Source organism: Lissotriton helveticus, chromosome 11 (genome assembly GCF_964261635.1).
Source record: "Lissotriton helveticus chromosome 11, aLisHel1.1, whole genome shotgun sequence".
Classification (NCBI taxonomy): domain Eukaryota; kingdom Metazoa; phylum Chordata; class Amphibia; order Caudata; family Salamandridae; genus Lissotriton; species Lissotriton helveticus.
In genome coordinates this window covers 70,558,787-70,581,047 of record NC_136072.1, presented here as the reverse complement: position 1 = coordinate 70,581,047, position 22,261 = coordinate 70,558,787, and the positions used below count along the sequence as shown (strand labels likewise).

General features: G+C 43.4%; 1 protein-coding gene across 1 annotated transcript in view; it reads right to left on the bottom strand.

Moving 5' to 3' along the window:
• Positions 1–538: 538 nt before the first annotated feature.
• Positions 539–22,261, bottom strand: part of FAM131A (family with sequence similarity 131 member A) — a 459,445-nt gene continuing 437,722 nt past the window's right edge. The window contains exon 6 of the mRNA XM_078668163.1: positions 539–3,261. Coding sequence (XP_078524289.1) covers positions 2,753–3,261 — 509 coding nt within the window. The 3' untranslated portion in view covers positions 539–2,752. The remainder of the gene's footprint in view (positions 3,262–22,261) is intronic.

The following is a 22,261-nucleotide window of genomic DNA, read 5'->3' as shown; positions in this document are numbered from 1 at the left end:
CCTAAGTTTAGGGAATAAAATGACAGGATTGGGTGAACAATACGATGAGGGTCCGATGTGGCTTCAAGTTGTGTAAATAGTATATTTCACATATAACAGTCTGGGGTTATGTCAACAGTACAATAAGGGATGCCCTAGCAGAGAGTTGGGTTTAGTTGTTGGGCTTCCAACAACAGTGAGTAGCATTATAAGTACATTCCGGATCACATACTGAGGATCAATGGAGTGAGAGTAGTGTTATAGAAAATGATTGGGTTCTGTGTGATAATCTGAAAGTGGAAACTAGGGTGAGTGCTGTTGCCTGATAATCTTAGATTGAGGTCTGTGTCAACCAACAAAAGTTTGATTAATATGTTAGTTAGGCTTGTTCATAGGGTAGGACTGGTTAGTAGAGAGGTGAAGGAGCGGTTGTTATGTTTTGGTTGGAAAATTATAAAATACAGATAGTTATAGATGGTTGATTGGGGAGGCAGGGATAGAGATATGATAGCAACAGATTGAAGAATGGAGCTATGATGTCTGTCTGGAAGGAGAAAGGACTAGTCCAAGAATTTGTTTAGAAATAAGGGATGTCCTGTTTTAGTGGAACACAAGGTGAATCGTGGAGCGCAAGTTTGAAATCCTGTTATTATTATGATTGAAAATGTGGCAAAGAATGTAGCAAGATCAGCCAGTTAAATGCATGCTACTGATAAATGGGATGACATATAGGTCACAAGGTAGGATCCCGGCCAGGTGAGTATGACAATGGAAGGGAGTTTGCATCTTGTGTATGGCTACTGTAGGTTGTGTTTATAAGTTAGATGATCATGCGAGATTGCCTCGTTCATGGAAAGTGTAATGTTCGTACGCGATATATTTCGCTATAGAACTTGGCATTATGAGCCAAGCTCAACGAAGGAGAGTGTGGTATACATTTTGACATTCATCCTGTTGCACATCATTCCATTAACTTAAAAGTCAGTCAATGTTTGAGTTATATGGAAACATATTAAGCTTCATTTGACTGCATTGTGTGAAGCCATTTGACAATATGGGCCAGTAAGAGCATTATGCCACTTTGACCATGTCCTGACATTCTTGATGACATATGTCAAAAGACAAGAAAAGGAAGAATTTCTCTTCTATCGAAAGCCCTTGAACTGAGTCCTGGAGCCTTCGTCTCCTCAAATCTCTTGTGGAAAATGTTAGGAGGAGTGAAGGAAAGGAGCCCTTGGTACAATGATTTTCAAGTGGTCAACCGACTATTAGACCATGAAAGTCATGCAGACTCTGTGGATGAATAAAGGTGTCTGGAACAGGAGAACAATGGTGAAACCACATTGGATCCCAACCCCACGCTTCCCTTACCTCACCCACCAACACCACCCGCCCACCACCATCACCACTTAAGAAGACAACAGGAACCACTTCATGAAAAAACCCAAACACAACCAAAGAAAAGAAAAGAGATCAAAAATATCCATTCCTAGCAAAGAAAGAAATAAGGAGGGGTTTGAAGAAATAATTTACGTTGACAGCACCCAAAGCATTTCGTGCAACCATCTGAGACCAATGAAAGCAGACACCAATACAAAAATATAGAGGAAAAAAGATCCGACTCTGGAAAAGGAGGTGGGCTGCATCCCCCCCTGAAGTTGACCACACTGGTCCTCCCTACTCCTTTCCAACAAGTCCCCAGAACTCATTACCAAAGGGGTGTAATGAGGGAGAGGACCAAAAGAGGTTGTAGGGATGGAGACAAGACCAGTCCTCTAGGGGTGGCAGGGAGATTCCCCACTTTTTTAGTTTGTAAACTGTATCATGTTCCGATGGCCTTCTTGTGAAGGCGCTTTCCCTCTCCGATGCGTGCTGAGGGGAACGTAGACACCTGCTTCGTTATTGGCCAGACTTCTTTACCAGGACCCCAACCCACGTTGGCATGCAATATATAACAAGAGAAGCCCTTGGACAACGACTTTCCGTGGTCGGATGCAGCAAGGTTTGTCACTGAAGATCTCTCCTCCATGTTCCATCCCCTGACTTTCTTCCTTTCTTGTTTCAACGTTTAATCAATATCAGAGGTCCACTTGTACTTCTCCCCAACCTGTTCCAAACTAGATATCACCACGATTGCGAACAGTCGAGACAGCGGCCCAATCCGGCCCCACTGCCCCCGCTCTTTTTCTGAGGCATTCACCAAGTATTCAGGGCTGGAAGAGGAAGAGTGATTACAACTATATGTCCTCATTTTCGACCCACATCTTGCTTCGATTTCCTCTTAAGACGGTAGCATTCCACAAAGCCATGCCAAACAGCCAGCGCCAATGCACTCCTCCCTGTGGAAAAAACAAGCAGGTTGCCTACTGAGCTTCACCCTAGGGCCATTCTGGCAAAAAGTCTTGGAGGCAAGGCATTTGAGCAAAATTCACCACATGCGAAGGACAGACTTCGGGCATACCGCTGTGTCTGATCCCACGAGGCTCCCGCAGCCACCACGCCTTTCATGCAAAGGACACAAAGGTAAAGAAGGTGGAGGGGCGACCACAGTCCCCGGACCACCATCGTGGAACCTCAAGGCGCAAGAAGAAGTGTTGGCACCAAGGCCGGCGCATTGCTCCCACAAATGGAGTTGCCTGCATAGCGCCTCTCGGAGAGGTTGGAATACGCCCCTTTCCTGAACAGTTGGGTTGGGACTGCGCTGAGGATCTTGAGGTTTGTAGAAGGGGAGGTGGTGACAGGTGAGTAAGCATGCTTAAAACGCACGAGACGTTCAGTGTTCTTCAGCCTCCACCTCCTCCTCGTCCTCTTCGTCTGCGGCTTCTTCCTCGTCCAGCGACACAACGCCGGATGAGGCTACGTCGGAGACTTTCCGCCGCACCTGGCAGTCCTCCCCACCCATTTTACAGACTGTGTGGTAGTCCTGGCAGGAAAGAATGTCCTCCTCGGTGGGGGAAAGGCAAGATTCGGTGAAGGACATTGAGTAGTTGGAGTCCTCGCACCCTATCTGTCCCAGGCTGCGGAAGGTGTCGGCTGGCGGAAGCTTGGACAAAAGGCCTTCCTCTGCCAGCAGCTTAGCAGCCAGTTCTGTTGGAGATCCCAGTTCCTTAAGGAGCGGGTGGTCTTCCAGACTGCATAGACTGGAGCATAGAGTCTCAGGGGAGACAGTCTGGGAGGTGTCGCTCTCTGGCTCCCAGGAGTGCTGCCGCACGGCGAGTTGGCACAGGCGAGACTGCAGGAAGTCCTTCAGGTAGTTGCTGGCCTGGAGCTGTCCGGCGTTATCTGGAAGAGAAAGGAAGACCAAAGCTTCAGTAAAAGGAATCAAGATGGATGTCCCACCATCATCATAATCATCACCACCATAAGAGTTTTCAAGAACCCTCTTTGTAAGAACTTCATAGGGGCCTGTTTAAACCCATTTTTAGAACTCTTTGAATAAAGCTCCCCTTAGAATCCCTCAAAGCCTCCTGTCTAGCATACTCCTTGCAGGTCCTCTGCATACCACCATTCTTAAAAAGCCCATTATACAATAATCTTTTCTAAGACCCTCTGTATAACACCCTGCTCAGAGGCCTTCTAAATGAAAACCTCGTCGCCAGCCTTTGGCAAACCAAGAGAGCTTGCCTATGCTGCCCTACTTCGAAGAAGCTCTCCACCTCTCTATTCAGAGACTCCTTTCACCACAACCCCCAAAGGTCATCTGTATATTTATTTTATTTTTTATTTATTTATAAAGTTTTATGTAGCGCAAACGAGACCCAAGAGGGTATCAGAGCGCTTTACATTTAGGATTGTTGCATTGAGTTACATCAGATACAAGTGCATAGTAAGATACAGTACACGTAAACAATGATTCACGAATCAGAGGGAGGGGAGGAAGGAATAATAGCGGGGAGAGTATGAGGAACTGTGCCCAATGTCCGGCCGGGTAGGTGATGGTCAAGGGGGAAACCAGCGCCAATCTCCTCACTAGCTGTCTTCCATGTTACTCAGGTCTCAGCATTCAGGAAAACCAGATTTTAGTTTATTTGATTTGAGAAGGTTATATAGCGCTGGCTAGACCCGCAGGTATCAGAGTGCAAAACTAGAGGATTGTTGCATTACAAGGTATATCTAAAAATTATTATATAGCGCTGGTTAGACCCGGAGGTATCAGAGCACTAAATAAAAGGTATAGTGACTCGTCTAATTGGCCTCAACCAAAAACATAGGGTTTTTTAATACTCACTGGATAACACTCCCTTGAAGGACATTCTGTACATAGACATTCATAGGCATCCTTAACTTAACATCCTCCCCTGAGGCCCTTTGTTTACCTCTCTCCTCACAGACCCTCTTGATAATGTGCTGTGTGTTAGACCCTGTGAATAACACCCTAACACCTCTCACAAAATCACACCCTCTTCAGAGTCCTTCTGGATAACACCCTTCAAAGGGACCCACTTTACATCTCTCTCTACCGAAAGAGGCATATTTAGCAATATGTCATTCAGCGCAGCAAGTCGCCTTCTGCACTGCGTGATGGCGAAAGGGCAGGAATGCACCATATTTAACACAATACGGCTAATTCTAGCCTTTTACCAGCGGTGGAGCACAATGTGCCGCCAACGCAGGCACTCCTGCACCATGGTGCAAGGGTGCCTGCATTGTAAGCAGGATTGTTTTGTGCAAGAAGGGCCACCTTCCTGCACAAAAACAACCCCCTGAGGCATTTTTCTCTTTCTATGTGTGCTGCAGAATACCTCCCTGCGGCAGAGAAACGCAACACAGCCAATCGCACTGTGTTCGTTACTCAGGATTTATCAAGACACTCCGGGCCATGCAAGGTGGCCTTGCGTAGCTTGATAATTTACATTTAAGGTTTGCGTTGTGCATGCACCCTGCTGCGTGGTGCAAAAGCAACGCAACCCTTTGCAGAAATATGGCCCAAACTCTTCGTTTACCGTACCTTTCGGGGGTTTCTGTACTGATGCTTTCCTCGGGTCCTCTGCATAACACGTTTGTACAGTCCCCCTAAGGCAGTCCCTGTTGTGTCTACCGTAATCTTTGGAATGACTCTCTTCCACCGGAGAGATTCTGAAATACCAAATATTATGTACAGGTCACCCCTAACAATTAGTCCTCACCTGTGGTCGCCCCTGCCACTAGGCATTGTGCAGGAGGCAACCTAACCTGCTGGAGTTGTGAAGGAAGTGCCCCATGAGCCAGTGGTGTGCATGGATCCCCCATGTGTTTGAGCAGGGTATAGGTAGATGTCTGGGGGTATTAAGGTATAGGTATATGGGTAGAGGTATTAGAATATAGGAAGGGCAGATGTACTAAGTATACGTGGGGCTGAAGTTCCAGGGTAGATGTTTGCCCGTTTTATGCTTGATTCTCAGTTTTAAGCCAGTACTGTCCAGGTTTCGCCCCTCTGAAGAAGTATTGTTCAGGTGTCACCTCTGCAGGAATTAGGGTATATGCGGCTTAATGGTCGTACCTCGGGTAGTATTTTTAAGGGTGTCACCATTTTTGGGCAAGCCGCTTCTCTGCAGCCTTAAGCAACATACAGCTAGATTCATCATTGAAAAATGGGCTCGCAAAGGGCCAGATTCTGAGAATCTGGCCCTTTGCGAGCGCAATATTTGCATTTGGGATTCATCATCCCAAATGCAAAAATCGCTAATTGCGAAATCGCATATTTGCGAGGAATTGCATTTAAGGAATCTCTATTTGAGATTCCTTAAATGCAATTCATTAACCATTTTTTTATTTGCAAATTCGCTATTTCTGGCCGCTATTTACCGCGAAGTCTGACTTCATGGTAAATAGCGAAAACTTAGAAAAATGCACTTTAGTGCATTTTTCTAAGTGGTATGTTACACACACACATGTCCTTTGGACATGTGTGTGCGCAACATCAGGCTAAATTTACATTTCAGGGTGCTACAGGGTGTCCTTTGGATGCCCCTGGCACCCTTGAAATCGCATCCTTATTTGCGATTAGCAAATTGCTAATCGCAAATAAGGAATGACTCCCAATTCATTCCTATGGGCCTTTGGGCCCATAGGAATGAATGGGGAGTCATTCCTTATTTGCGATTAGCAATTTGCTAATCGCAAAAAAGGAAGCTGTAGGATTCGCAAAAAAAAATTGCGATTTGTACGTGATTCCCGTTTTGCGAGTTTATAATAGCTATTCCTTAAGAATCGCTACCACCACCGGACCGCTGCTCCTGCCGGGGATCCGTAAACTGCGGTGGTAGCGCAGCGGTCAGAGGAGGTAATATGCTGGGGGTGCCGCAAGAAAAAACTCTTAATCCGGCGGGCGGTTTGATTGCGGGTTTGGCGGTCTTCCTGCGGGGCGCTTATGTGGCGGCCCATAGGAAGACCACCAAACTCGTAATCAGGCCCTTGGTAATGAAAGCTATTGATAAGCTATAATATGGGCCACTGCACTTATGGGCCAGTTGAGGAGCAAATTAGGTGGCAAACACAACAAGCACATTATGCGGCACAAGTAGGCATATAACATGGCAGCATTGCTTCGCTATTTTAACACTCATTAGTGCTGCATGGATAAAAGGTTCACCTTACTAGGACCAGTTTAACCCATAAAAAAAGAAAGTAACAACAAAAGTTGACTAGTTAATTTTTTATAAAGGTCTTGACAATGTGTGACCCTTTTATGCTCTTTTTTTAACTACCTTTTGATCTCTTTGAGCTAGGAACAGGTTTATTTTTTAGTTTTTTTTAAATTATGCAGTAGACGGTGGATTAAGTACAAGTAAGACAAATCCATAACTATGTGAAACCTCTGCAGAATCACAGAATTCCAGTGGCCCCGGCTACAAGGGAAAGACCATGAAAGGGCCATATTTTCAAAAAATACAGGCAACGTAGCACAGCACCCAAAGAGACTGTGTTGCGTTGCCTGACAGGGAGGGAGCAGGAGAGCGCCACATCTACAGAGATACGGCTCTCTCCTCCCCTCTCCCTAGCGCCGACATAAATTTCGCCTGCCATGCACTAGGCATAAACTTTAGCGCCATAGCGCTAGGAAGTGTGTGTGAATCTTGCATGGGTTTTGTTCAGGAAGGATACCTTTCCTGTACAAACTACAAAACCTAGACAAGTTTAAAAGCTTTTCTCACTTTGTATGTGTGCGGCACGCTTGCAAAGTTGGAAAAAAAAGGAGAGATAAAAACATTTCGCCTGTTAGCGCCTCCTTTGAAGTGGTGTTAACGTTTGGCGCTAAACCATGTCTACAAATCTTTGTAGATAGAGTTTTGCGTCAAAAGGCATGGGTTGTTGCATGGGAACGCACATTTACCACCCACTCAGGGCTCAGTAACGCAAAGCAGTGCTTCCCGCTACTTTTTTCGGGTATTTTCAAGCACAAAACAAGTTTTGCGCTGGAAAGTAAATTCCCCCCCCCCAAGAACGTTTGTACTGTGTAGCGTCACTTTTGTGAAGCTAACCCAGCGCAAAATGTTTGAAAATCTGCCCGCCTAGCCTCTAAATTCTGTGAAGTAGACATCCAAATTATATGAACTACTTTCATGCCAAAGTATAAAACAGGCATGTCTGAGAAAAAAAGCACTTTATTTCTATATTTTCAATATAGAAAATGTTGAAATGTTTGATGAAATATCTGGGTTATAACACAGTGGCATGTTTTCAAGTGTCATGGTATGCCTTAATACTAAAGATTGAGTGGTGAGATTTTCTTTTTTGATCATGCATTTCAAAATGAGAATTTTGTACAATATATTACTTTGTTCCACATTTATATTAAAAAAGTGATTTCTTTTTTAGCTCCCAGGTAAAAAGTACAACTAAAAGTTAATCAGTCTGAGACACAGATATTGAAGTCACAGACCCCTAAAACATTTATCTGAGACTAAAGTTCTTGCGGGGTTAATATTAATATCTTTTAAGTAGTCTCAGGTGCTTTTTGTTAACACAAATCTAATCTTGCCTCAGTCCCTATTGGGTTATGCATATTTCATATACTTTTTCTTGCTCTCACACTTTTACTTTCTGCTTAAATTTTCCTGCAGGAAGAAGTATTGGAGAACAACGCGTAAAGTTGGCTATGTAAAGTCCACATTTGTAAAGCGCACAATCACCCGTAAGGGTCTCTAGGCGCTGGGGGGCCGTCGGGAAGATTAAGCGAGCTATTGCCCAGAGTCACATGGTGCTGGGCTGACCTGCCGCCGGAGCCGGGGATCGAACCGTGGTCCCCAGATTCCAGCGTCAGTCGCCCTGGCCGCGGCGCCACTATGTGCGTCGCCTGATTGTGCTAGCAAAGATCCCTGCGCGACATTAAAAACGGTATGAAAATTCACCATGCTGGTAATTCACGCAACTTTTGTTTGTGAGGGAATGGCTTGCCTACAATTTTCATGCAGATGACCGCCAAGTATAATTTGCATAATAAGCATAATTTTAATGAAAACTAAAATTATTACAGACAAAAAAATGGCACAAGTTTGTCCATTTCCTACTTGTGTGGGATTCGCCCTCATGGGAAACCAAGGATCCGGATTACTTTTATCGGGGATATAGCCTATGTCTTACCGGCCTTGAGAATGAGTGCATCAAGGCCATGCTAGGACCTTTGCGAGGGAACAGGCTTAGGTTTGACTACCTTTTGAGTTAGAGAATCATGGGAACGCCAACAAGCAATGGGCCCGGATCAATTATTAACATCTGATAGAAGTGAATTTTCAGAGGAATCTATGGGAATGTTGGTGGATCACCAGGTGATCAAGGTAATTTTCCTGGATTAGGGCGGATTGAATTAATTATCCGATAGTGAAGACTTGGAATTGCAAAACATCAGGTGAGGATCTCCTGTTCAGTGACTACTACTAGCAACCAAACTAAGTGATGCACGCTTCTGACCAGTATGCCAACTTGTCTCTCATCGGTATTGCGCAACGTTCTAAGCACCTTACCTTTGGCATTCCTTATCCAATTCACAATAAGGACAGCATGTGTTTACATAGAGTGAACAGACATAGGAAGCAGAAACCTAGACTTAAAAACACCTACTACCAAAATATCTACCATACGCAAAAATACTGCTGCAGCAACAAAGCAACAAAAAAAAAACAACATGCACCTAAACCCACTATCAAGCTCTCAAACAGTTGAGTTTTGCTCTATTTAAATTTTAAAACATGTTGAAATGTTGTACGGACATGTTTATGAGTGGTAGAATTTTGATAGTAGATGTTTTTGAGTCTTTTTAGGTCTAGACTAGACAGTGCATGCGCTGTCTTGAAGAGACATGTTGTTTAATATCAGTGGGTTTAGGCCCGCCCATAGGCCTACAATTTGTTCTCTCCACTGTCACTCTTGTATCCTTCATTCTCATTTGTCCACGGCATGCATGCGTCATGCCACTTCTTGTATTAAGCCCTCCCCAGAACATGGACCAAGTACTTGTGTCCACACAGTACTTGAGTCCATCCACTGTTCCCATTTAAAAACCTACTTTTTTTCTTTGAGCACTCCACACGAGTGCTGAAGTTTTCACTTGCTCCGTCGCCCTCCTTCTCCTTCCACCCACCCTCCATTTGTGTTGCCTCTTTCCACCTCCCACCACATCCCATCCAAAACCCAGCCTGATCGCCCTCACATCTGCACGTAGTCCAACTATGTATATAACGTTCATGATTTAAAAACTATTAATGTTAGGGTGAGAGGTAAACAGTCATAAACTGATTACTATGCACTGCTGACGTTACTGACACACAAACCTGAATATAAATGTATGTAGCCACATATTTACTTTCAATCTATTATTTTTTTTTAGCTATTCCTACATTCAAAATATGTTCCTTGGCTATATGCAAAGCGCTGTGCGTGCCCTTATTGAAGGTTTCGCCTACTCTCCTTTCATACACCCCTTTCGTTTGTGGTCCTGAATTATCTTAAAGTAGAATGACTGAAAAAGGACACTACAAAAGCCACTATCTTGGAACAGAATCGACAATTACAAAATATACACCAATAGCAACTCAGTTTACTATATCTGTGCATATTGCTGCTTCCTTTCAGTCTTTTCCACAGAACTGAACCGCCGAGCACAAAGAAATGCTCCTCTTTCAAAATGGTCTTTTAGCCCTAAAGTGAGTGTGTGAAAAGTTTCAGCACTCCATTCGTCAACTCCTTGTGTTTGCTTTGTTCGCCCTAAGTTGCCAGGGTATGCCCAGATGTGGGTCCCTTGCACAGTTTGCCACTGGATTCAAGCTAGCCTGCTGATGAAGGGTGTTACCCCAAAACAGGTCCCAGAAAGCTTGTTTCTGGTCCAGGGAAGACCTGGCTTAGCAGTTCGGGCCAGACTGTTCCCATGAGGCACAGGGTCAAGACTGATTTGCATATGGCTGGGTCTGAACTGGAGTGGCGAAGTGAGCTAAAGAATGATGATGGATTCAACCCAGATCTGTGACTGAGGGTGAGTGTCTGAAAAGTTTCAGCGCTCCATCCATCATCTCCTTGCGTTTGCTTTATTTCCTTTTTTTCCTCTGACTGCAAATTGAAAGCTTTTTGTAAACCGAACTATGTGACAATCTTGTTGGGACACAGTGAGTGTAAAATGATAGGCTCTAAGATACAATTTTGTTACCAGACAACAAAATTTAAAAATCTGTAAATTAACTGTACAAATGTTTTAAAAAATAGTAGTTAGGAAACCATAAATAAATCACTTTTTGCAATTCTTAAATGTGATAGAAACAAAGGTTTTAATAGAATATAAGCAAATCAAAACACTTAACTTGTTGATGTCCAAATGGTAAATATTCACTGCAAGCCAATTCCCAGATATTTTCTTTTATGCATTATAGTGTTTTATCGGTACAACTGCATGTCCCTGCAAATATTGGGGCATATTTATTAAAAGATAACACAGCACAGCAAGTCACCTTGCGGCACTGCGCTGCGTTACAGGGAGTCGCAGGAATGTGCCGTATTCAACACAATCCGGCACATTCAGCCTTTTCCCAGTGCTGGCGCACAATGGGCTGCCTAGTGCCAAAGCAGGCACCCTTGCATCAAGGTGCACGGCTACCTGCGTTGCATGCAGATTTTATTTGGCAGGAAGGAGAAATCCCCTGAGGAATATTCCTCTATACATGTGTGCTGCAGAATGCTAGTAGCGAGGAGGAATAAAGATATTTCTCCTTGATACGCCTCCCCTGGGAAGGCGTATCTTTTTGGAGCATTCCTAGGTATTCTTTTTTTTATTATTTACCAGTGAGAGTTGTATGGAAGCACCCACTCAAAGCCCATGGAATGCATTTCCAGGGCAGAGTAACGCAATGGAGCAATTTGTGTTGTGTTGTGTTATTTTCGATTTATCAAGTCACTTAGAGCCACCCAAAGTGTCCTTGAGTGGCTTGGTAAATGGCATTTTAGGGTTTGCTTCGTGCATGCACCACATTGCGTGGTGCAAACGCAACACAAACCCTTGATAAATATGCCCCTTCATGGCCATTTCAATGGAATGTGTTGTCTGTAAATGACAGCGTGCTACCACACCAGAGGCCCCATATGTACCCCTGGCTAAATACTACACCCTTACCCCTCTCCTGCTGAATGGACGTGGCTCACTTGCTAAACTTGTTCTTTGCTTTCTCACAATCCATAGGCCTGCAGGATTGTAACATTAAGAGTAGGCCTGTGCGGTAAATTCCGTTCCGCTCGAGGAATTTGCGGAATTTGGTAATTTTGCGTTCCGCAGAGAATGTGAAATTGCCCAAAATTCTGCGTTCCGCGACTTCACGAAATTTTTGCTTGTTCGCGTTCTCAAAATGCGTGTTCACGAGATATTTCTCCCCTAGCACACAAACAGCGATTGCGAACACGAAAAAAACATTGCGTAACGCGATTACACAAATTCCACCAACTCCTAATTAAGAGTAACACCCTCTTTCTGAAGTGTGTTCCAGACCCACTGATTGTATTGTATGGTATGGTGTTGTGCATTTAATAAAGCTCTTGGGGACAATGTACAAAGCTTTTTTCTGCTTGCCAAAGGCCTGATTCACAGAATCAGGCCATTTGTGACCAGAAAAAAGCATCTTCTAATGTACTAAACCCTATTTGCGATTCAGTAACCTGTTACTGAATCGCAAATAGGGTTTACGAGCCGCTATTAGGAAGGGGCTTGTTAAGGGCTTCCCTTCCTAATAGAGAATTAATTAATAAAAATAATCTCAGACATGGTGGTCGGCTGACCCCAGCAGACCACCATTCTATGAGTGGCGGCCATTCCCATTGAGTTGTATAGCAAGACCTACCTCATGAATATTAATGAGTAAGGTCTATCTGCAACCCACTGGGAATCGCAAAATGTGTCTGAGACACATTTGTACATCGGTGTTTGTGATTTCCTAATTACGAATCGCAACTATTCGCTATTAGGAAATCGCAAACTGACTTTTATGTACAGCTAGCCCTTAGATACCCCAGATTAACAAGACCACAATGAGAAGTTAGCACAATATTTATTGACAGTTTCATATAATATCTATACTTGCATGTTATGGCAGCATTGACCATCACATTTGTGAAGGAAAAGAGTACACATTTTAAAACGCTGAACAACTGCTTTGAAATCAGAAATATGGCCTCTTAGCGGTTTCTTGCCTCCTGCTCTCCGCACGGCTTTATATTGACAAAGCTTTGCAGTTCCCTGTTGCAATGTTTGCACAGCTGTTTGTGCTTAGAGTTGCCTCCTCCTGAGCCACTGTAGATGTGAGACTGAGGACAACCTGTGTAGTTTGCCTCTGTTTTTCAGCTTTTGCACTTTTGCACTTTTTTGATTATTTTTAAGGCTGTACGATTATACGCCTTATCCTTTTTCAGTCGTGAGTGCTGTTTTTCGGCAGCACAAAAACATGTACCCAGTGGTTAATTTGTAAAGAAATTGGTGCCGGGGCTCTCATCAGGAGGCAGCCTGCACCATTCCGTTTCTCCTGTTTGCGCCGCCCAAAATAGAACCAATCCCTATCCATGAAAAGTGGGGAGAGGATGTGGCGTAATGGCCAGAGCAACCAACTCCGTAGCTGGGGAACCAGGTTCGAGTCTCAGCGTCGGCTCAACATCGTGTGATTCTGGGCAAATCACTTAATTTCCATGTAAATTAATGTGTCCTTAACTGGTGCTCATGAAAAGCACTGGTGTTGATGATTAAGTACCGGTGCTGAGCACTAAAAAACCACCTGCTCAAATTAAGTCCTATATGGGCCACATGTATCACGCTTTTTGTCTGGCCACAATTAGGTGGACTCACAGAATCGGGCCGTTTGCACCTGCCTAAAAGCGCGTTGGTATATATCAAACCCAAACGGCAATTCAGTAGCATGTTACTGAATCATAATTTTGGTTTCCGACCGACTACCGATTCAGTATTTGGAAGAGGCGTCCCTTCCAAATACCGAATTGGAATGGTATGTGTTAATGTTCTGTGACCAAATTCTGGTCACACAACGTAAATAATTTACCACTTACTGAAGTGTAGTGGTGATGCCTTCGCAAATGGGAAGGGGTTCCCTCTGACCCGTTTCCATTTGTAAATGTAAAAAAAAAGTTTGTTTAAGAGCCGGCGTGGTCCACGGGACCACTGCACACTGCATCTTCTTAAACAAAATGAAATGAAATAAACTTTTCTTTTTAAATGTATTCCTTTTTCCTTTAAGGAAAAAGGGTTGTATTTATTTTAAAACACTGCTTCATTTAATCCCTGATTATGAGTTTGGCAGACAGGTTACTGCATCACAAACGTGACGGGTATTCCGTCCGCCATATTTGAATTCCATTATATCCAATGGAATATAACGGAACTCGTAATATGAGTGGACGGGATATCTGTCACGTTTGTGATTGGAGTAACCCGAACGTGACGGATACCCCGTACGCTATATTATGAGTTCCATTATATCCAATGGAATATAACGGAACTCGTAATATGAGTGGATGGGATATCCGTCATGTTTGTGATGGAGTAACGGAGTAACCCGAACGTGACGGAAATCCCGTACGCCATATTATGAGCTCCATTATATCCAATGGAATATAACGGAACTCGTAATATGAGTGGATGGGATATCTGTCATGTTTGTGATGGAGCAACCCGAACGTGACACATATCCCGTAAGCTATATTATGAGTTCCATTATATCCAATGGAATATAACGGAACTCGTAATATGGGTGGACAGGATATCTGTCACTTTTGTGATGGAGTAACCCGAACGTGACGGATATTCCATATGCCATATTATGAGTTCTGTTATATCCAATGGAATATAATGGAACTTGTAATATGAGTGGACAGGATATCTGTCACGTTTGTGATGGAGTAACCTGTCCATCAAACTCGTAATCAGGCCCCAAGGGTGAAGCAAGAGTTCAGAGTCCAAAGGAGAGAACCACACCTTCTCTGAAGATGAAGGTTGCATCAATTTCACACTCACAAGTCGATTTAGTCACCATTGTTATCACCTGGTGTAAAAACACAAGTGCCTAGTACAGTGTTTTGGCACTTGATTTATTCATCATTATTTTACCAGATGGTGAATCACATTTTAAGCCGTATTTGAGCCCATTTTCCACATTATTACACCCATTTTTCTTTTGCCATTACAATTACCACCAGCGTAACCTAGTAATGCAGTTCCCTCTCAGCTATATACAGGTTCTGGTGTAAACACAGATGTACACCCATTTTTTACCTAGCTCCAGGTTCAAAAGTGATGCTATTATTTTATAATACTTCTGTTGAAATATGTTTAGGTTTTGCATCATTTATATGGCAAAAATATTTCTTCATTTTACCTGCTCGTCAATATCTCTCTTCTTTTACAACTTTGCCATAAAAATTGTTTTACGACTACGTCATTATTTGTATTTATTTTTTTTGATGTAAGGACCATCAGCACATACCATTGTTGTATCTACAGTGATAATGTTTTTGCTGCCCTATCAGTTCAAAGTAAAACAAAAAAATCGTGCAAAATCGTGAATATTGTATGAACTCTCAATTTGCAGTTTTTTGCAACACTGTTTGTGATTCCCAAATGAGTTGCAAAGAACCTGCCTTGTTAATATGCATGAGGCATGTCGCAGTTTGCGACCCATTGGGAATGGCCGGCACTCCCAGGGATGGTGGCCTGCTGGGCTCAGCCGACCACTGTGTCTGCGACTGCTTTTTCAATAAAGCAGTTCTGTTTTTTTGTTTAAACGCAGCACGTTTTTCCTTAAAGGAAAACAGGATGCATTTATGAATACAAAATTAATTTCAGTTTCATTATTAAGAGCAGGCAATGGTCTGCGGGACCTCTGCCTGCTCTTAAAAAACATTTTGACTGCCTAGTCACAAAGCGGAAGGGCTCCCCTGTGGGGTCCATCCCCGTTTACGACTGGCTTACCACCAATTTGAAATTGGTGGTAAATGCAATTGTTTTGCGTCCTCGTTTGCAGTCTCAAAACAATCTTACATTCCCCTGCAACTCGCCATTGGGAAAACCTATTTTGCCAGTCGGTAACTGGTTATGCCTCACAAAATAGATTTGGTACACGCTACAACCCTTTTTAGCGGTCACAAATGGGCAGATTTGCCGTTTGCGACCACTGAAAACGGTTGTACATCTGGCCCTTAGAGTCCCGAATAGGGGCAGTTTGGCGGTGGGGCCAAGGGCAGAACAGATGTGGTGAGGGCTGCAGAAGCAACAGCTGTAGACGCTTCTTTCAAAGAGGTCTGGCACAGTGACCGCCCCAGGCTCGCGCGAGCGAAGAGTAAAGACCAACACAGCTGTGCGGAAAAGCACTATGTAAATGAGCATGGTAGGAAATATTGCTGTACAGCAAATTTGCAGAGACTTAAATAATGTATGAGCTGTATATAAGTTGTAGGTGCCAACATCACAGCATCAGCAGCAGATAAACACACTGGCTGCTGCCGTGTAAAAAATATTAAACTTATCTACAGGGAAGCAGCTTGGGGCATGTGTCAAAAATGAAAGGCATATCTCACAAACAGCATGTTTTTTTAAAAAACATGCTGTGCATTGCAGGTCCAACATAAATGTTTATGGTCCTGATGGCGACTAAAAGGTCAAAGAAAACCGATGTACTTGTAGGATTATATATTTTTAGCGATATGCAAAATTTAACCTGGCTGGCAACATTTTATGAAGTAGACAAATTGGACCCCTAGGATCCTGCAACATTTGTCGCTTCGAAAAAGATTTGCCTGGGGGCGAAAGTTCCTGCAAAAATACAAAAATGACGGACATTCATTGGTCCCTCAAACTTTTTTGGGGTAGGAGAGTTCCTATTTAAACGTTCACAAACCACAAATTTCGAAATGTTTAAAAAAACGTGAAAAATCTAGCAAAACTAATGCTGCTAATTTACCTTGCTCTAATATATTTATCAAGTGGGTGCTATCTTGAACAAGGCTCTATTTACATTTTGCGGAGGTGTGGGTGTGAAGTGTCAACCATGGCCGGACTGGCCAGCCGGGCAAGCGGGCAATCCCCCGGGAGGCTGGTTTTGACACTTGGAGACCGGTTTCGGCCTCCGGGAGCGGTGGTGCACGTTACCTGATTCCAGTGGCACCTTTAAAAAGTTGCTCTGGTTCTAGCGCACATTAGCACTTCAAGACACGGGGGCTGAAGTTAGAATTTTTGCTGTTTTAAGTTCCCATTCTGGCCCTGGTGTCAACTCGAGCCAGTGGTGTAACACAATTTGAGAGGGCCCCCTGCAAAGTACATGTAGGGGGCCCCCTCACACTCCAGACACAGTCAGGAGCTCCCAGGCCAGGGACATGACGGACTGTGCACGGTGCCGGAGGAGCCCCCCCTCGCTGTGTGGGCTTTTGTTATACCACTGACTAGGACTTTAGGATTGCCCTCAAAGGTACGTTTGTGGGCATTCCAAAACTTCTAAGGCAAACCACATCTTGGAATGCCTTCTCTCCACTCTTGATTGGGAACTATTACTTTGTATTCTTTGTGAAATCCTGCCAGGCATAAACAATATATGTTCACCTGCAAGTGTAGGCTTACAGCTAGAACTACTCTTGTGAACAGAGCACCTAACAGCCTAACTCCTATGATGCCCCCATCAAATGCTGCCTTTACTCTAGGATCATGCTGTCATGTCCAGGAATATCCTTTGGGGAGTGCTTTGAATAGGAAAAGATAAGTGCCGATACTCATTAAAATGAGCTAGAGGTGCTGCAAGTGGGCGGGGTAGGGGCAGGGCAAAGCACATGACATGGTGATACCTAATTACTTCTGTACCAGTTGCAGCACATACCCAAACACATGAGAAACATGTTTACATAAACAAAACAAGTGAACTCATTAAACTAAATGAAGGCCAAATTTAATGAGATGTTAACATTTCCTTGTTTTGTAATATTTGCAGCTTCTTCATGCCATACTGTTATTTGCTGTTGTTTTGACACAATACTATATATTCTTGAGCTTGCACACACACAAGAAGAAACAAGCACACAAAGAATTCCACACATTTCCTGCGAGTGTCCAGATTCTCTTCCTCTTTCTCTCGCTTTTCTCTCACTTAAAAATAAAACACAGAGAAAAGCAGGCAAGCACACAAACATAGTCAGACACTCACACAAAAGACTCAGGTGGGATTAAAGCCATTTTTAACTCCTTGCCTCCCGTGGCTATATCAACTGCCGCTGTCAGCGGGCTGCCTCGATTCCTGTGTTTGCTCAAATTCACTCGATAGTATGAATGTTATTGACAGCACAGGGCCTGAATGGATGCTGCTCTGTCAAAGACAGGGTGAAGGTGAACATGGGACTTTATGCAAATAAGCCGATGATGTATAGTTCAGCGGCGTCTCAACTCAGGGCTACAGAAACACCATGGCTGTCAGAGACAGGTTTCGCTCTGGTCGTGCTCGCCAACGCTAGCAGCTAATGAGCCTACCCATGAGCACAGGTACTCTCCTCGGCAGTAGAGAAGTGCCGGGACACAGAGTGATAAAAATAAGAAGTGCTGGTACTCAGTACCTGTAAGGACCGGCCCATTTAAAGCAGTGCCTGTGAGAAAAGGAAAGGGACACTAGAACAAATGAGGGCCCCACCTGACCATTTGGGCACTGCACACTACTTCCTCTGTGGAGATGGGTGATGGAGAAAGCAGGAAATTGGAGGACAAAGGCTATTATCATTTAGAATAGTGTAGGACTCACATGAGTAGAGAGCAGCCCACCCTGAAGTATATGAACACGTATATCTGAGAAAGATCATTAATAAAGATAGAATTTAGTAACACACCTGTGTTGATTTTGTCACTCAAGCTATGCTATGGAACAAAACAAGGACTGTATCCAGCATGAAACACAAGGCCCTTAATTACAAGCAGAAGTTTACACAGGGATCAGAATTCCATATTCTCAGTGCTTAATTTGAGCCAGTGGTTCCTGGTGTTCAGCACCGGCACTTCATCATCAACACCGGCGCTTTTCATGAGCACCAGTTAAGGGCACATTAATTTACAGGGAGATTAAGTGATTTGCCCAGAATCACAGGAAGTTGAGCTTACGCCGGGAGTCGAACCTGGTTCCCAAGCTCTGAAATCTGCAGCTCTGGCTGCTATGCCACATCCTCTTCCCACTTTTATGGTTCTGTTTTAGGTGGCACTAACACGAGACATGGGCTGGTGCCAGCTGCCTCCTAACAAGAGCCCTGCTGGCACTTATTTTATTTACAAATCAACCACTGCATATTCTGTGATTATCACACCGTCGCAGTTTTCCTGGAATAGATTCTGGCAGGTCAGATATACCAACATACATGACAGGAAATGGCCTAAAAGAAAAACATAACATGCTAATTTGTGTATGTTAAATACTGTGGGCCTTACTCACAAAGGTAAACGTACACTTTTTGTGTTCAGTTTACAATTTTTTTTATTCACAACTACGAGTGCAGTTTTCTGACTGCAGAGACAGTTTTATCTTTTATTGTGCGGAGTTCTCCACAGTTGTAAAGATACTACACATAAAACTACACTCATAGTTTGTTAATAAAAAACTTACACCCAACACTTAAGTTTACCTGTGTCAATAAGGCCCCAACTCTGCAACTTATAGCTCATTCCCAAATCAAAATCTTGAGAATAGGAGGAATTTACTACATGTGGTAAATACTTCACCCCTACATGTGATAAATACCTCACCCCAGGGTAATGGTATTATCTGGGTGTGGTAAATACCATGCCCTACTCCACATAACTTGTTACGAGGGACTATGTGGTATAAAGCATCCCCTTGCAGTATTGCACCCGCTGTTGAGTTGAAAGCCATCTACAGCAAAAGGCATCACCTGCACAGGTTAACCTCTTCGACGCTCATGACGAGCTGAGCTCGTCATGAGCCACGGCGCTCCAGTGCTCATGACGAGTTCAGCTCGTCATGGCCCGTGGAACGCTCAGGTGCGGGGAGAATTCCCCCGCTGTGCTGAGCGTTCCACGGGAGCCAATACACCTGTGACGAGCTCAGCTCGTCATGAGCACTGGAGCGCCGTAGCTCATGACGAGCTGAGCTCGTCATGAGCATGGGGGCGCTGTGCGCGCCCCCTCCCTCCCAGCACAGCGGGGGAATAACCCCCGCTGCGAAAGGGTTAAAAATCCCTTTTGCCGGAAGCGAGGCAGACAGTGGCGTAGCTAGAGTTTTTGCGGCCCGGGGCGATCCCGGAGTTTGCCACGCAGTGACGGCCGCTGCAGGTAAGAGCGCGGTGAGGGGGCGACAGACAACGACCAATGGGTTGGCAGGAGGCAAAAAATGACGACAAGGGAGAATAACAATTTAAAAAAAAGAAAACTTACCTTGCGCTCGCCGCCGCTCCCAAAAAGTGCCCCTCCCCCAGCTACACCCCTGGAGGCAGATATACGTTTGTGGCAGGTGGGTGGAAGGAGGAGGGAGTTATGGTGAGAGATGTTAAATTTATGCAAATCCAAAGATATTTGTTCAAAAGAAATCACTCTTCAATAGCTTGAAGAAAACCACATTGGGAATAAGAGCACTTCAAAGACCTTTAAACAGGCAGCAACACTTTTGCTGGTGGGTCATGAGAAAATGCAAACAGAAAGGCTCTCAGGCTAATCTGCATAATCAATGAACTTTGAAGCACAGATATGGAAGGGATAAAAATCAATTATACAAGTCCTTAGAGAGAGGGATAAACTCATGGCAACACTACTGCTTACAATATTTAAAGACCTCAGTTCTGGACTCTCCCCACTCACCCACACACATACAATTAGGGAATATTCCTGTAGTCACAGCTCCTGCCTCTGCAGAATATAAGTACATTGGGAAATTGTATGCAATCATAAAAACTATCTTCTTTGGGATGAAAATGTGCAAAACTGCAGCACCTGTAGCAAATCTCACATACCCCATTCACCAAAAAAAACATAATTTTACTCTTGTAGATATATACTTATATTTGTAGTAAATTAAAAAAGGTTTAGCTCTTAATTACCTGTCCATTCATATTAGCTTTCTCCACTTTACTCAACAGTCCTTGGTTATTGAATTAGAACATTGATTTTTTTATTGATCTGATGTGATTTAAGTCTACCAGGTAGACTAGTCCAGCTTTGTAGTTCTGTATTCTCTTCTGGAGCTTGATCTGCGTTCCCTTTTCATAAATTGAGAGCAAATGTTATACCAATGTAAAGGGTAACATTATTCGGACAATTAGTAAAAATGCTAACCAGTTTCGGTCCCAGTAGTGACCCTACTCCACTTGTAACTTGTGTGTGAAGCAGCTTCAACTATTCCTATGGCCACTCAAACCACTTGTAATCCTTACCACTGTGTAGCAGCTCCAGTCAGTTCCCAGGTTATGCTGTCATGTAATGTAGTCTACTTTACTAAAGTCAGTCCAAACCAAATCAACCATTTTTAAAAACAACAGCAAATTGTTCTAAAAAACAGCCTGATCGCTAGTTGATTTTTTGGTATAAAGCCGTATGATATCTATTTAATAATTTACTTTCTTCCAAGTGGTACCAAACAATGCTTCTTGTTATTTTTTCAAATGATTTATAGGTATGGTGACAGCCAAAACCTTTTGATTTTAGTAATATTACATATATATTTAGACATAAGGGCTTTCAGCCATCCCTCTTCATCCATTGGTCTGTTTTTGTTCATTCACATTTTCCTTCCGCCCACTACAGCATACAATATGGGGAAGCGGGTCAGCCCACTTCAGCCATTGGCTAACTTCATGTGAGTGACGGCATTCTGCTCATTCACAAGGAGCACATACACACACTGGTAATTCCCTTCAGTGCACCGGACTACTGTATGTGCTTTTTAAGACCAAACTGTTTTTTTTTTAAATCTTGGTGAGGGCCCAACAGCTCCTCCAACAAAAGGTTTTATAATCACATGAGAAAACAAAACAAGCACTGACAAAGTACAAAAGGTTGGCAGCCAATGCCCAACCGATTGTTTTTGCCAATGCTTGTTCAGATATCGAGCCAATGTCACCAGATCTTAACCTCCATGGAAATTTGTCTTATCTTATTGATACAATTACCACTTCTATAAATATCTTTAAGGGCCAAACTTACTAAGTCTCGGGACACAGTGCAATGACTGTTTTGCACAGCAAGTGGTTCGCAACTAAGGCTTACTTTGTGGTGCTCTGGATGTATAATCTATCACAATGTAAAATAGAGTTTTAGTAGGATTCATATAAATCCTGTATTTTTATTGTGCTTTTATGGATATTTTTTATTCGAATAAAGATATTTTTAATTTGAATTGAATTGAATAAATCTGTATCTTACACATTAGTGAGCCCGGATTCCCTTTATGAACCCTACTAAAATGGCTTTGAATACAAAGATGGAGGTCTGAGAGGCAAAGTAGATCTTGACTCTATTACTTCGTTTGAAGTCACAAAATGCTAACATTTTAACTCCTCCCACTTAAAGGGACAGGGACTGCAAATTAAAATAATGTGATGATGCAAATTACCACTGTAGGCTCCTCCGAATGCCAAGAGCCAGCACTCAAAAAGTGCAAGTTGCCCCTTATGGACAGCTTCCACTTTGCAAATGGAGACACTCTTTCGACTATCGGTATCCAATCATGGGTTTACAATTGAAAATGAGATTGCTAGCCATTCATAACTTTCATCGTGTTTCTCTAGTAGGGGACTTCCATTTTATGTCCCGGTTTCCTATTGATTGATCATGAGTTGCAATGTGCACATTGTGAGTTGC